This window comes from Hyperolius riggenbachi, chromosome 1 (genome assembly GCF_040937935.1).
Source record: "Hyperolius riggenbachi isolate aHypRig1 chromosome 1, aHypRig1.pri, whole genome shotgun sequence".
In the NCBI taxonomy this organism is placed as follows: Eukaryota; Metazoa; Chordata; class Amphibia; order Anura; family Hyperoliidae; genus Hyperolius; species Hyperolius riggenbachi.
In genome coordinates, this window is record NC_090646.1 from 612312405 (window position 1) to 612329564 (window position 17160).

Sequence of the window (17160 nt, forward strand, 5' to 3'; positions counted from 1 at the left end):
CAGGACGAGCGTCTGGTGTCGGTGCTGGGAGCCATCATCATGCTCGGCTGCATTCTGTACTCTTGGTGAGTAGCTGCGCTCCTGCAGAGTTTAGCATATCTATAAAGAGGCAACAAGCATGATCACCACTTAATAGGCTACAAAATAACAATCGCCACATTGAAAATGGAGAATTTTTTACAGTGTAGCAGAATAGAGGCACCATGGGGGAAGTGTAAGCTGTAACTTTCGTTGCTCTTTTGCCTGGACCAGCACATGTACACTTTACATTCTGCACCTACATACTGTCAGTTGAAGGTTTTTTTTTTTTGCAAGATAAGATTAAAGATTTGCCACTGCCCTTGGGGCAAAATAGCGGTGTAAAATTAAAACATTAAACAATTCAATGTACACACACAGGCGGGTTTTTTTTTATGAACCCAAAGTTCTCTTTAATTCTCCAATTTTCTCTTCAGAACGCAGGTGATAAATGTAGGTACAACATCAGACCTTCACATAAAAATGCCTGACACGTGTTTCGCAGCCATAAGCCGCTTCCTCAGAGGCACATCGCAAACAACACATCCAAAGTCTAAGACATAAGACACACCCGGTCGATCTGAAGGTGGATGCAGAGAGATATCCTCCAAAAGTCTCTCCAGATGAGTGAGCTGTGGAGAGACTTTTGGAGGATATCTCTCTGCATCCACCTTCAGATCGACCGGGTGTGTCTTATGTCTTAGACTTTGGATGCGTTGTTTGCGATGTGCCTCTGAGGAAGCGGCTTATGGCTGCGAAACACGTGTCAGGCATTTTTATGTGAAGGTCTGATGTTGTACCTACATTTATCACCTGCGTTCTGAAGAGAAAATTGGAGAATTAAAGAGAACTTTGGGTTCATAAAAAAAACCCTGCCTGTGTGTGTACATTGAATTGTTTAATATAAATAACAGGGGTGGAACCACATTACTTCTTTTATTTGTCAGTATTATAAAATTAAAACATGCTTGCTTATTTAGCAATTTATACCATTCCCTCTCTATCTGTACATACAGGACTCTTTATTGTGTTTGTCTTTAACCGTAAGGACGGTTTCACTTGGGTATTGGTGGTAGCAGTGCGGTCCGGGGACCGCAACCCCAAAAACAAGCCATCAGGGATTACCATGTTAAAGGAAACCTTAACTGAAAGGGATATGGATGTTTCCTTTTAAACAATATCATTTGCCTGGCAGTCCTGCTGATCTTTGGCTGCAGTAGTGGCTGAATCACACCAGAAACAAGCTTGCAGCTAATCCAGTCTGATTCAGTCAGAGCACATGATCTGCATGATTGTTGAGGGGCTGTGGCTGAAAGTATTAGAGACACAGGATCAGCAGGAGAGTCAGGCAACTGGTATTATTTTAAAAGGAAAAATCCACATCCTTCTCAGTTTAGGATCCCTTTAACCTCCCTGGCGTTCTGGACGAGCTAGGCCGATTTGAATAATTTTTTTTTAAAAACACGCAGCAAGCACTTTGCTAGCTGCGTGTTGTGACTGATCGCTGCCGCTATGCATCGCAATGCAGCCTCCCCCCCCCTCCAGACCCCGTGCGCTGCCTGGCCAATCAGTGCCAGGCAGCACTGAGGGGTGGATCGGGACTCCCTGTGACGTCGATGACGTAGCGACGGTCGTCACCATGGCGACGGGGGAAGCCCTCCTGGAAATCCCGTTCAGAATGGGATTTCCGGAGGGGTGATTGAGCCGGCGGCGATCGGAGGGGTGGGAGGGACGCCAAAGGGAGGGGGGAATCATGTAGCTAGCGCTAGGCTAGCTACATGATAGATTAAAAAATAAAATAGCAAAAACCATTCCCAGGGCCGTGGGAATCAGAACGCCAGGCAGGTTAATACGCAGTAATCCCCGTCTGGAAGCAGGCCAAGCAGGAAGTGAGGCTCTTTAGCACTCCCTGTGGCCACAAAGAAGAATTGCACATCGCCATAGACTTACTTAGCTTTCGGTCTGCTGCACATTGCCGCAGGAGTTGCATGGTGATGTATGTATGCGCTCACATTAGATAAGGGACTTCCGGCGCACCGCATCATGTGTAGTGTGATATGCCCCATAGACTTTCATTGCCCTAGCGTTAGGGTGCGGTAAAATGCTGCACCGCGCCAGTGTAAAAGCCCCCTGAGACTTGGCTCTCTTTAGGCGTGCGCCACAAACATCTAAGGCTCCCTGCACACTGCAAATCCTATTTGCAATTCTGATTTTCCCTGAATGCGGTCAACAGAAAAACGCAGAAAAAAAACTCTGCATACTGTAACGGTTAAAAATTGGAATCGCATGTTAAAAACTATTAAGAATCGGAATTGCATGCAGTGTGCAGGGAGCCTAAAGGAGTTTTAGTACAAAACTACTTCTACCTGTCAGAATTGTCAGAAACATCTGATCTGCTCCATGCTTGTTCTGGGTCATGGCTAAAAGCATTAGAGGCAGAGAATCAGCAGGAGAGCCAGGCAATGTGCATTGTCCATTTAGCCTGTCAGAGGAGTGCCCTGGCAAATATATTAGCTATGCTGTGTAGAATTTTTCTCCAGCCATGAAAATAATCAGAATTGACTGAATATTGGTCTATTTACAACACCTTGTTATTCTTAAGCTAGATGCAGTACTTTCCGGTAGGAGGATCGGGGAACCCACAGCAATTTGATGGACGAGCATTCCCCAATCCGTCTTCCTACCGACGGCACACTACGACGTGAAGGAGAGTTCAAACTATCGTGGCACTTTGCGCAGGAGTCGTCGGGGATCTTAAAGATCCGATCCACTGTGACTGTCATAATCACCGCGCATCACAAAACATTGTTAAATTCATGCCGACTGCTCCACGCCGATTGGCATGAACGTGGCGGCAGCCCCAGGACTACTCACCGCCGATTGGCATGAATGACCTTCTGTGGGGCTAGCAGGAGAGCGCACGCGCCAATGCGCGCATCTCCGCTTGGAAGGTAGAGCTCCGCCTTCAGTCTCCCAGCAGCGATCGCTGCTTGGAGACTGTTAGATGGCGAAACATACCTGTACAGCGCTGCAATCTAAGGCAGCGCTGTACTGGGGAAAGCGATGTGACACAGAAGCGATCAGAGGTTATACAGCTGATCGCTGTGATAGGCTGACAGGGAGGGAGGGAAGGTGGGGGGAAAAAATAGACCTTTTTATATAAAAAAAAAAAATCTTTGTAAAAAAAATAAACATTGGGTGAGCGATCAGACCCCACCAACAGGAGAGCTCTGTTGGTGAGGAGAAAAAGGGGAGTGGGGGAGGGGAATCACTTGTGTGCTGTGTTGTGTGGCTCTGCAGCGAGTCCTTAAAGCTGCAGTGGCCCCATTTATGAAAAATGTCCTGGTCTTTAGGGGGGACACAGCAGTCCTCAAGTGGTTAATTTAATCGCCCACACGTATCCACATCACGAAATCGCAGAAATGATCTCTGGTCTTGCAAAAAAAAAACGCTCATGGGAAAAATAGTGCGAAAGGTCTCGTCTTGGGTACATGTTTCCTAATTGCTGCTGATTCTTTGTTCTCCTGTCAGATCTTTTGAGTAACTTTCCCTTTATTCTCTCTTTCCCCACTGTTTATCTTTCTATGTCCCTATAACTTGCTCTTTCTCTCTCATCCTCCTACTTGCTGTCTGTCTCGGTCTCTCTCCTTATTGCACTGTAATATAAAAACTCATTTGTCCATGTTTCTGCCGCAGCCTAACCTCAAGCACACGTTCAAGCTGGGATGCACTGAGGGGAAGGTATGCCCCACCGGAAGAGGAAGTAAGTGGATTACCATATTTAGATGCTATGTCTAATTACAATTTAGAGGGAGCACTGCCTGGTTATGATTTGGAGGTGACTCTGCATGATTTGGGAGGGAGAGAGGGGCAATGCTTAATTATTTCTGTTTGGGGGTACTGCCCCTATTTTTTTGGAGTGTAAACGCTGCTTAATTATGTTGTTTCGAAGGCCATTTTTCCTAATTGTTTTTTTGTTGGAAGGAGACGCTGCTCAATTATGTTGATTGGGGCTAACCCTTATGTTTATTGAGTGACTTACTGCTAATTATGATAAGCAATATCTCAGCGCTTTCCCGAACTAAAAAAAAAAACCTGCAGCCACCCTTGTGCTCAGACACACATAACAGGTGACCCAACCTCACAAATGAGAGATATGCAGATTAATATTGAATTTAAAATGCTATTTATTCAATCAATCATAAAAGCTGCACAGAAATCAATACTCACATTGTGGGTCCTGAACAATAGTGACCCAGTATTGCCTCCTTGTCTGGAGCTTACCTTCGGGGAGCAGTGGGGAGTTTCTGGGGACTACCCTTCGAGGGGGAGGGAGGGGGCCCCCCAGATAAAGTTTGCTCTGTGGCCCCTTAAACTGGCATTGTTCAGTGTATTCTGTAAAGGTTGTGTTAAACGTATATAACTTTAAAAACTGAAAACAGAAACTTTTTTTTTTTTATAAATCAATTCCTTATATGGATTGAAGGATACCTGAAGTGACATGTGACATGAGATAGACATGTGTATGTACAGTGCCTAGCACACAAATAACTATACTGTGTTCCTTTTTTTCTTTCTCTGCCTGAAAGAGTTAAATATCAGGTATGTAAGTGGCTGACTCAGTCAGGCAGTAACTTATAGTTGTAATTTCTTATCAGTGAAGGTCACACTGTAAACACTTTCCTAGCAGAAAATGGCTTCTGAGAGCAAGAAAGCGATAAAAAGGGGAATTTCTCATCACTGAGGGTCACACTGTAGTCACTTCCTGTCTGAGTCAGGACTGAGTCAGCCACTGACATATCTGATAATTAACTCTTTCAGGCAGAGAAAGAAAAAAAGGAGCACAGCATAGTTATTTGTGTGCTAGGCGCTGTACATACCCATGTCTATCTCATCATGTCACATGTCATGGGGCATAGTGGTTAGCTCTCTGGGGCAGCACGGTGGCGTAGTGGTTAGCTCTCTCGCCTTGCAGCGCTGGGTCCCTGGTTCGAATCCCAGCCAGGGCACTATCTGCAAAGAGTTTGCATGTTCTCTCCGTGTCTGTGTGGGTTTCCTCCGGGCACTCCGGTTTCCTCCCACATTCCAAAAACATACAGATAAGTTAATTGGCTACCTCTAAAATTGTCCCTAGACTACAGTACTTACACTTCATAATATAGACATATGGCAATGGTAGGGATTAGATTGTGAGCTCCTTTGAGGGACAGTTAGTGACAAGATATATATATATATATATATATACACTGTACAGCGCTGCGTAATATGTCGGCGCTATATAAATACTAAATAATAATAATAATAAATGTCACTTCGGGATCCTATAATGATGTCAGCAGTAAACTGACTATATTAGCTGTATAATAATTTAGGGCACAGCCTCTGTCATAGGAGACAAGTGTTCTGAGAAATGTCAGTTCTTCCCATTCAGTAAGCCAGTACCTATTCAGTAAGGAGCTAATGGGCAAATCTCCCTAACACTGCTCCTGCCTACTGAGCGCGCTCTAGTGGCTGCAGCTCTGGCGCTTTGAATCCAACAGGAGAAACACGCTATACATGATGGAATTATTATTTCTGCCAACATATCTGGGAAAATTTCTTGTAGGCCTACTTTGACGTTTTGTGGTCGGCAGTTTTGGTGTTTTGAATTCCTGTTCTTCTGATAAGCAGATAAGTGTTTCTGGGATCCTCAGCACAAGTCAGTGAATTTGGCTTCGGCATACATCTCTCTTGTTTTCCTCTGTGATTTGATTCTCAGCCAAGTGTACAGACACTATTTCCTGTGCAGCCTCTGTGTTTACACTCCACATGTCACTCCCTGCAGAAATGTCACTCTGGGAAGGCCTGTCTACTGAGCCCTAAACTGGCCCTGTGCTGACAAAAGAAACTGTGAGAAAACAGTGGCTGATGGGTGATTAAAGTGGACCTGTAGTTACATAGTTATTTGGGTTGGAAAAAGACATTTCCTCAAAATAAGCTACAACACCAGCCTGCACCCTCACATATCCCTGTTGATCCAGAAGGTAAAAAACCCTTACAAGGCATGATCCAATTAGCTCCAAAAGGGGAAAAAATCCCTCCCGACTCCAGATGGAAATCAGATAAAATCCCTGGATCAACATCACTGGGCATTACCTAGTAATTGTAGCCATGGATGTCTTTCAACGCAAGGAAAGCATCTTAGAACCCCTTAAGCGCAGATATAGAATTTTCCATAACTATTTCCTGTGGCAATACATTACACATTTTAAGCACTCTTACTGTAAAGAACCCTTTCCTAAATAAATGGCTAAAATGTTTTTCCTCCATGCGCAGATTACGTGAGAGGTTATGAAAGCTGCCATTGCTGAACTAGCCTGATCTAAAACATACTGGTTGTACTGATCCTCAGTGTTGTAAGTGTACCTGTGAGGCACACAAGTTCAGTGTTCGATACTTCACTGGAGGGAAGCCTTTGGATAATCAGGAGGCTTACCAGTCCTCCTCCACCACTGACTCAGCACTGGGACTCTCTGAACATAGTCGACATAGAGTACGTGAAGGCACTTTTGTCTGCGTACGATTGCGGCCAGCTCTGCAGGTGCAGGTATAGCCGACGCAGTAGCAAGGAGGCTTTCCCCTCCAAGCACAAGTGACTTTGCGCTATAGCTCAGACGTGGGGCTTTACTTGCGCCTCTGCAGTGCAACCACACTCGTAAACGGACAGGACCACAGCCTTGAAGAAGAAGGGGGTCCGGGCGGAACATTGGTGTGGTGGATGAGGATCACAGAAGCCTCTGGGTCATCCAAAGGCTTCCCTTTACTGAGGTAAGTGTCAATCCTTTTCTCATTTTCCTCACAGGAACTCTTAAAAAGGACAGAAAGAAAACAGAGAAATGCACCCTGTGTGTATTTAGAGAGTTTAACCTGTTTAATCCCCCCTCATCTATGACTAATCACCACCATAATTTTATCTCAGCTGTGTCAGCTCAGGAATCTCCTCTGCCACTGTAGAGCAGCTAATTTGTAAATACAGGATGTTAACAATATGTCTACTGCCATGAAGGCAGGAAGTAGACACACTGCAGATTTATTGCAGGATTTGTATCAGCTGTAACAAAGAAATGTTATTCTTTAAAGGTTATTATGCTGTTGCTTATCTTTTAGAGCAGAGAGGAAGTTCTGAATTCAGGTCCACTTTACTAATTTCTTATTCATTAACCCAGAAAAGGTATTCAGATTAGGTGTTGTGGCCTCACAGTCTCTGCCAGGTCTACATTCTCTGCAGTGTGTGTGTGTGTGTGTCTGTGTGTGTGTCTGTGTGTGTGTGTGTGTGTGTCTGTGTGTGTGTGTGTGTGGTCTGTGTGTGTGTGTGTGTGTCTGTGTGTGTGTGTGTGTCTGTGTGTGTGTGTTTGTGTCACTGCTGATTCCAGGAGGTACGAATCATATCCAGAAAGAGAGTATGATTTTTAGAACCGGCTCAGCCATGACAAGTTTTGAAATCCTTTGAGTGCTCATTAAAGGGAACCTAAACTGAGAAGGACATGGATTTTTCTTTTTACAATAATACCAGTTACCCGACTCTCCCGCTGATCCTGTGTCTCTAATACTTTTAGCCACAGCCCCTCAACAAGCATGCAGATCATGGGCTCTGACTGAAGTCATACTGGATTAGCTGCATGCTTGTTTCAGGTGTGTGATTCAGCCACTACTGCAGCCAAAGGGGCGAGCAGGACTGCCAGGCAACTGGTATTGTTTAAAAGGAAACATCCATATCCCTCTCAGTTAAGGTTCCCTTTAAGCAGGATCCTGATTACAAACATTGCATTTGTGAGCCAGTGACATGATTCACCCAAGTGTACTGGCAAGGCTGTTGTCAGGACAACCAGGTATTCTAGCCTCTAGTCAAAGTTTTACAAGAGCGATGGTCATCCAACCAATACTTGTTGACATCACGTCTGGAATAGTTTCAGATCTGATGAGCTTACAGGACTCATTCAGGATTTTTTCATATACAGGTGTGTTGTGGAGCCATTCTCACTTCTCTGTTTTGTGGCTTATATGGTTCATTCACACTTCTGCACTTCATTACGCTTTAGGCCTTTTAGATATCTCTCCTAAACCGCTGCCAGTACTCTTGTGTTTCTGAAAACCATCTAATGCGCCATTGATATTTCTTATTTCTCTGACCTGAGTGGTGCAGTTTCCAGGGTTTGTGCTCGCTGCATCTTAGTAAAGCTTTGTGAACCATGAGAAGCCCATTCGACATATTGGTCCAAGTTCCTTCCTAGAAATCAAGCTGTATTTAAATGCAGTATCTGTACAATTGTGAAACAGAACTTTTTATACATTTGAGTGCCCTAAGGTACAGATATTGTCAGTATCTGTGATGAAGTTACTAAAGGCAGGGACAGATTTGAGTTAATCAGGGGCTGCTGGGTTCATTGTCAAGGTCTTTTGGGTATGAGGAGTAGGTCACAGTTGGGGTTAGGAATCAAGTAAGAAAGGAGTTGTTGGGTATGAAGGAAAGGTCACCGTTTGGGTTAGGCATCATAAAGGCATTGTTACTATGGAGGAGGTTAGTTATGAGGGAAAGGCCACAGTTGGGGTTAGGCATTGTTACTATGGTGAAGGTTAGGTATGAGGGGAAAAGTTCTCAGCTGGGGTTATGAATCAGGTAGGAAGGAGGTAGGAAGGAGTGAACCTTAGGCAATTGGTTAAAATTTACCTTCATAAAATTATTTGAATAAAGTATTTTTAAATGTCAATGGCAGAAGTTGTAGTATGTACACATTCTCAGATCCACAGGTTCTAATAATCTAGTCATACCCAGAGTCCACTTGGAAACTTTTGGTCCTAGAGCCTTCTGTCATGCTGCCCCTACGTTTTGGAACTCCTTACCTCAACAGATCAGGACAGCCCCATCCCTGGACGTGTTTAAATCCAGACTGAAAACCCACCTGTTCAGTCTGGCATTTGCAAAAATATAACTTTTGTTGTGTGAATACTTCATCCTACTAATTACTGAATCTGAGAGAGCCTAATAAGCGCTTTGAGTCCTATGGGAGAAAAGCGCTATAGAAATGTTATTGTATTGTATATTGTATTACACACAGCATGGTTATTCAGAGAATTGTCTTCAGTTTTGGGCTTTACAGAAAACCATAGCGGTTGTAAATCGTTTTATACATACCTGGGGCTTCCTCCAGCCCCATCGCTCCCACGCCGCCATCCTCAGTCTTCTCGCAGCTCCGATACCAGTCCCAGCACTGCCGTCAGTCGGGCCAGTCTACACAGGCGAAGTGCGCCCTCTACGTATCTCTCCAGCGGCTGCGGGAGAGATATGCAAACAGCGCACTTCACATAGGTCAGACTGGCTCCGACTGACGGAGTGCAAAGACCCGGTATCGGAGCTGCAAGAAGACTGAGGATGGCGGCGTGGGAGCGATCCGTGCGTATGGGGCTGGAGGAAGCCCCAGGTATGTATAAAACCTTTTCTTTACAGCAGCTCTGGTACACTTTAAGAACACTCCTCTCCTCTTCTCTCCTTAGACATCAACTTACAGCCCAAGTTTTATGTTGACTTGATGATTAATAAATCATGTAAATTGTCGTTGGGCACCCTTGATCCTCATTTCTTCCTGTAATGGTCTACCCTTGTTTTTCTTGATGAAGGAAGAATGTGGTTGGTTCCTGTAAACAAGAATCTTTCTGTCAGATGTTGGGATAATTTAGTTTCTGTTGTTCATTTCTGTTCTCCCTCCCTTTGCAGATTGCTCGTTGTTGCTTTTGCTTCGGAAACCACAAAGATGGTAAGTGACCTGACCCACTTGTGTCCTTAAATAATATATGTACCAACTTCTGTTAATCAATTTTAGGATTTGTTGTTGTCTTTAACAAACCAACCATTACAAAACTGAAGGTATGTACATACATCCAACAAATTGCACGACCAACACCGCGACATGACCGACACCACGACAAACCGTTCACACGACATGTATTATCCACGCATCGACCAACTAAATGACCAACTCATTTGCATACAGTGCGCGCAAACGTAACAATGGACTGCATGACAGGGCAGCATTAAAAATAAGTGCGTTGTCAACTGACGTTGTTCACACCTGGCCATCTGCACGATATCAGCCCAACAGTCTTATGAGCCTATTATCAGTTACTCGTTTCTAGCCGTTTGCCATGCGTACACATGCCTGATTGTCGTCCAACAGACCAAAATCAGATGATAATCGTGGGTTTGGTTAAGTGTGTGTACGGGCCTTAAAGAGACACTGAAGCGAAAAAAAATATATGATATTATGATTTGTATGTGTAGTACAGCTAAGAAATAAAACATTAAGATCAGATAAATCAGTCTAATTGTTTCCAATACAGGAAGAGTTAAGAAACTCCAGTTGTTATCTCTATGCAAAAAAGCCATTAATCTCTACGACTTTCAAAGTTGTGGAGAGGGCTGTTTTCTGACCTTTATTATCTCAACTGTTAGTTAACTATTTACTTTTTCTCTGCCAGAGGAGAGGTCATTAGTTCACAGACTGCTCTGAAAGAATCATTTTGAATGCTGAGTGTTGTGTAATCTGCACATATTAGAGAATGATGCAATGTTAGAAAAAACACTATATACTTGTAAATAAAAATATGAGAATATTTTCTTTGCTGCTAATCTTCTAGTAATTATTCATAGTACACAACCAATTCATTATATCATAAAAAAAAATTCGCTTCAGTGTCTCTTTAAAGTGTACCAGAGACTAAAAATGTAATAACGTTTTATACATACATGGGGTTTCCACCAACCCCATGAGCACGGATTGTGCCCACGCCACCGCCCTCCACTGCCTGCAGCTCCGGTACCGGGGCCCGTAAATTTCTCCAGTCCTGAACAGTCTGCACAAGAGAAGTGTGCCCTCTACGTATATCTCTCCGGCGGCCGCCGGAGAGATACGTAGAGATCGCACTTCCTCTTGGCTGTGGCTCCACCCCACTTTCTGAATTTGAACCCCAGTCACCCAATGACCAACTGTACCACGTTTGAGGGTTGTGCCATTAAAGCGGTTTTAAACTCTGACAAAATATTCAATAAAAATGAGTTTTCCTACCTTTTATAACCCATACAATTATCATATTTGCTTTTATGCACAAGTATTTTTATTCATTTAGAAATTATAAGTTCTCAAAGTTCAGTTTATTTAGTTTGAATGCTGCTGGTGCATTTTATTCATAAGGGTTGTATTTCTATTGTGAATGCACCCAGTAATGATTTCTGAGCAGTGTTTCCGTTCAGGACTCATTAGCAGAAGTTTCTGCACAGTCAGAGAATGTTTACTTAATTGTATCAAGTGAAGCATGTAAACACAAGATAAGGTTATCACCAGTTCAGATGCGGCAGCCCCTACAGGAGAAAGTCAGTCCTGTGATTTAACCCTTTGAATACTGTTTTACTAAAAAAAAAAATTGTGTTAGTATATTATATGCTGTAAATAATCTTTTAGAGCAAAGAAGAAATGCTGGGTTTCATTCCACTTTAACAGTGCAAGAATGGCGTAATTAAATATTCCACTTGAAAATAGGTGAATTTTGATTGGCTTTTGTAGGCTCCACCCACTTTTCTGAATATTAATCCCAGTCACCAACTGTGCAAAGTTTGAGAACCCTGCCATTACCAGTGTAAGAATGGCTGCAGTTTACATTTTCCCAGTGAAATTTGTATATTGTCTCCTGCCCACGTTTTGATTATGGGGATAAAAAGTATCCTATATGTTATTCCAGGTAATGTACTATGTGTGTTCCAAATTTCATTCAAATCCGTTCAGCCATTGTTGCATGATTGAGTAACAAAGATCCAAACTTTCACATTTATAATATTAGTAAGATGGTTTAATGCTAGTGTTTTCTAAATAGATAATAATAATGCATTAAAGGATGCCCGAAGTGACATGTGACATGATGAGATAGACATGTGTATGTACAGTGCCTAGCACACCAATAGCTATGCTGTGTTCCTTTTTTTTCTTTCTCTGCCTGAAAGAGTTAAATATCAGGTATGTAAGTGGCTGACTCAGTCCTGACTCAGACAGGAAGTGACTACAGTGTGACCCTTACTGATATGAAATTCCCCTTTTTACTTCTTTCTTGCTCTCCGAAGCCATTTTTTGCCAGGAAAGTGTTTTATAGTTGGAATTTCTTATCAGTGAGGGTCACACTGTAGTCACTTCCTGTCTGAGTCAGGACTGAGTCAGCCACTTACATACCTGATATTTATCTCTATCAGGCAGAGAAAGAAAAAAAGGAACACAGCATAGCTATTTGTGTGCTAAGCACTGTACATACACACGTCTATCTCATCATGTCACATGTCACTTCGGGTATCCTTTAAAGCGAATCCTGCATTGTTCAGGGTGTTTGAGTACTTAATCGTGCTTCATGGAGACTAACTTGCTGTAAATGATTCCCATGTGTCACCAGCTGATGAGGACGAGCATGTGGAGCTGCGGGGAGGACAGAAAGTAGCCTACGATGAAGAGAAGAAGACTCTGTACAGTTACGCCAATTTTCACTTTGTTTTCTTCCTGGGCACCTTCTACATGATGATGACCATTACCAACTGGTTCCAGTGAGTAGCAGTCACAACTGTTTTGTATTATTTCTTTAACCACTTTACGCCCACTAACCCCCCCCCCCCCCCCCCCCCCCTAAAGACCAGTCGATTTTATGCAGTGCTGGGCTGTGCAGGCTTTTTAGCCTTTTGCACAGCCCAGCTATGGAGCCCATCGATCGGAGTCGCCTCCTTTTTTTGTCCCTAAGGGGACATGCTGCCGGAGGGGTCCGATCGCTGCTGCACTTTGTATTTTTTTTTTCATCTCCTACATAGATAACTGAATCTCTCCTCACAAGCGCTGTGTGACTATCTCTCCTACATAGATAACTGAATCTCTGCTCACAAGCGCTGTGTGACTATCTCTCCTACATAGATAACTGAATCTCTCCTCACAAGCGCTGTCTCACTATCTCTCCTACATAGATAACTGAATCTCTCCTCACAAGCGCTGTGTATTTCCCTCTCCTCACCCGCTACCCATTCTCACCTTCCTCTCTTTGCCCACAGTTACAACCACGCGGACATCGAGAAGCTCTTCACAGGAAGCTGGTCGCCGTTCTGGGTAAAGATGGCTTCCTGCTGGGTGTGCATCACCCTCTACCTCTGGACTCTTGTGGTTCCGGTTTGCTGCTCTAGTGGAGGATATGTAGTGTAGAGGAACACAACTGCGAGTTGTTACATCGTTTGTTACACATTCTTAATCCGGCATAGTTGCTCCATGGAGAGCTGATTTTTTTTTTTTTAAATGCCCTTTTTTATTGTAAGCCATATTGTGCAGGACACAAAACTTAGACATCAATAAACCAATTTTTACAATAGTGTTCTGTTAAGTGTAGAAAACGTATTGAGCCAGGGTAGTTGTTCTCTTACTGTTAGGAATCAATATTCCAGGAGTTGTGTTACATTCAGAACTGTCCTTATAATGTCCTCTTTGTCTTTTGTATTCTCATGCTTGGATTAGTTCCTGTCCCAGTGCTCGATGTGTCATATGGGGCTTTGTGGCTGAACAAGTCTGTGGACAATATGTATTACTCTTCATTTCTAAAAGATGTTTTAGTTGTTTTTAGGTTTTTTAGCTGTAAAGTCCATTATGGGATCCTCAGGTTCAAAGACGTTTTCAGTGCATCATCAGCGACTCTTGTGCTTCCTCTGCCTGCAGTGGATCAGTTATCCAAGCCTTTCTATGGTCGGGAATATAGGATGTGTCTATAAGTGAGAACACCATGTGCAATATATTTTAGATGATGGTAGTATAGGGTCATTATCTTCTCACAGCGCTGCTCAGGTGAAGCATTCCTGAATCAGGACAAAGTCAACTGAATTAATGGATCAGCATGGATCAATGCGAAAAATTGTAACATTTATAATACATGTAAACACATCAAAATAAGAAGTATGTTTCTTCCAGTGTAAAATAAGCTATAAATTACTTTTCTCCTATGTTGCTGACACTTACAGTAGTTAGCAGAAATCCCCCCCCCCCCCCCCCCCCCCCCCGCCCCAATCAGTTTGCCCACTATTCTGGAAGCTGGACTGAGCAACTGCCATTCACTAAGTGCTTTTGAAATTATTGAAAACCCTGAGAATCTCCCATGAGGCAATGGACTAGTCCAAAACCTGTTCTGTCAGATTTCTACTACCTACTGTAAGTGACAGCAACATAGGAGAAAAGTAATTTATAGCTCATTTTACTCTGTGAGAAATGTACTTTTTATTTATGTATTTTCAAGTATTTAATTTATTTCCCTAGTTTTTGCTCGGAAGTCTGTTTGTAGGCATGATATACAGTATGGCCTGAGCTTTCTTTGTGGGGCTGAGCTGTCATGTGACGAGGAGCAGAGCTGTCATGTGACGAGGAGCAGAGCTGTCGTGTGACGAGGGGCAGAGCTGTCGTGTGACGAGGGGCAGAGCTGTCGTGTGACGAGGGGCAGAGCTGTCGTGTGACGAGGGGCAGAGCTGTCGTGTGACGAGGGGCAGAGCTGTCGTGTGACGAGGGGCAGAGCTGTCGTGTGACGAGGGGCAGAGCTGTCGTGTGACGAGGGGCAGAGCTGTCATGTGACGAGGGGCTGAGCTGTCATGTGACGAGGGGCTGAGCTGTCATGTGACGAGGGGCAGAGCTGTCATGTGACGAGGGGCAGAGCTGTCATGTGATTAAGGGCTGAGCTGTCATGTGATGAGGGGCTGATCTGTCATGTGACTGCTGCTTTTAGGGTGATTCTATTATAAATTCTGCAGTTATTTTTTAATTTGACTAGTCACTGTGGAAGGGCAGTGGAACAGGCATGTTCTTCTATTCTGTTACCCCCAGACTGAGCTTTGATCTCCTGGGTAACAGATCACATATCGATAAATATGTATGCTATGAATATTTTTACCTCACGTTTATCCTATATGATTATATACGATAACTGGATTATATGCATTCTGGTCATGTGGTATGCAATGATATAATGTTAGTATGACGGTTAGATATGCTCAGTGAGATGCAAAAAATTTTGACTTGCATGCAGATCAGTTGCTTAAAACTGGTCCAATCAAATTCTCTTCCTGCCATTTCTGATTGGCTCATTTCTAAGCTACATAAGATTTGCATGCAAATTAAAAGTCTTAAAGAGGAACTCCAGTGAAAATAATGTAATAAAAAAAGTGCTTAATTTTTACAATAAATGTATAAATGATTTATTCAGTGTTTGCCCATTGTAAAATCTTTTAAATCCCTGATTTACATTCTGACATTTATTACATGGTGACATTTTTACTGTTGGCAGGTGATGTCACTGCTGCATGTTTTTTTGGCAGTTAGAAACAGCTGTAAACAGCTATTTCCCACAATGCAGCAAGGTTCCCAGACAGGAAACTGCCAGGAGTACGTACTCAGTTTCTTGTGGGAGGGGTTTCACCACAATATCAGTCATACAGCGCCCCCTGATGGTCTGTTTGTGAAAAGGAATAGATTTCTCATGTAAAAGGGGGTATCAGCTACAGATTGGGATAAAGTTCAATTCTTGGTCGGAGTTTCTCTTTAACATCTTATTGAATATCTCTAACAGACAGTTACAGAAAACGCAAATTGTCCAGATGACCTATTAAGCAATCAGCTAGGTGTTTTTGATCCCAAATTCTAACTGCTTAAAGCGTACCTGAAGTGACATGATGAGATAAACATATACACATATAGTACTAGCCCTACTAAGAAATTATCAGAAGGCCCTTTCTGTTTTCCAGTACAACAAGAGTTAAAAAAAGAAAAATTTGAATTGTTATCTATGCTAAAAAGCTTGTCTAAACTTCTCAAATTGTGAATTTAGTCCAGTTTCCTGAACAGTGAATAGAAGCCAAACAGCTGAGAAACCGTGAGATAAGGATTCAAATGAGGTTTTACTGGAAGGCAGTTTAACCACTTTTGGACCAACAGTCTCTGGCCCTTTAAGGACCACAAACCGAGTTGTGATCACTCTGATTGGCCCTCCATGATCACGGGGTCAGGACCCAATAAAATCAGCTCCTGACCGGTGCACAGAGCTCTGATATCAGCACGACAGCAGAATCTGGTTGCAGCGACGACAGAGTGAACAATGAGAGTGAGGCGAGAGTGATTGAAATCTACGCCCTGGCAGGAATAACAGCTCCCAAACTGGGTGTAGATTTCAATCACTGCCGTCTGGGAGCCGTTAAAGAGTCATTAGTTCTGTATCCTTTTCAGCTAAACAAAGCAGAGTGTGCATTTTAAACCGCAGCAGCGACAGCCTGATGCAATCTTGAAAATAAAGTTATGAAACTGAAAATAAAAATACGACTTTTTTCTATACTACTAATATTCCATTTATCATCCATACTGCACATACAACTCATTATCTCATGAGTTTATTTTCACTTCAGGTTCACTTTAAGCACACTGGTGCAAATGTGCTTGCTTTGTGTTCCTTTCTTGTGTAACATGTCTGAGATATGAAGGATGGATATGTATGACCTATCCATCTTGTTGTGGGTGGGCTTCTCTACTTATTATGAAGGGTGGGCAGAAGGTAAAGGTGAGTATATAGCATAGTGATACCGGCCAACCAGGGATTGCCGCTGCCGACGAACGATTGTTTCCCCGATCCATCTGGCCGCAGCTGCAACTGTCATTTGCGGCGGCAACGAATGATCCTCATCGACTTGATTGGACCTGTCGGTGATTCAAAAACAAACGATCGCTGTGGGCGTCGGGCGTCGGTCAACATAGTTTATGAAATTTAATTAAACGATATTGTGTAATATCACGAAAAACTATTTGTGTGCAAAATCGTTCACAAAAGATTGTTCAATGGGTATGGGCCTTTATAAGTACATCAGGTCAAAGTGGACAGAAGTGTCACCTGATGCGGAATCGGATTGGAAGCCAGCGAATGACTGCTCACTGGCTTCCCTGTGGATTGATGGTACTAGCACTGTCATTCTATATGCGAGATACCAAGATTTACAGATGCAGTGGACCACATCTATAAGTAATACATTTTGCGAGTGGGGGGCCGGTGAAAAAGCTTTAGGGGGCCGCATTCGGC

The 17160-nt window shown here is 43.2% G+C and overlaps 1 protein-coding gene across 1 annotated transcript in view; it reads left to right on the forward strand.

Annotated features, from left to right (window-relative positions):
- Positions 1-14021, forward strand: part of SERINC5 (serine incorporator 5) — a 112453-nt gene extending 98432 nt beyond the window's left edge. The window contains exons 8-12 of the mRNA XM_068271805.1: positions 1-65; positions 3715-3781; positions 9770-9809; positions 12484-12631; positions 13124-14021. The exon at positions 1-65 is cut by the window's left edge and continues 62 nt beyond it. Of these exons, the coding sequence (XP_068127906.1) occupies positions 1-65; positions 3715-3781; positions 9770-9809; positions 12484-12631; positions 13124-13271 (468 nt within the window). The 3' untranslated portion in view covers positions 13272-14021. The remainder of the gene's footprint in view (positions 66-3714; positions 3782-9769; positions 9810-12483; positions 12632-13123) is intronic.
- Positions 14022-17160: the final 3139 nt, after the last annotated feature.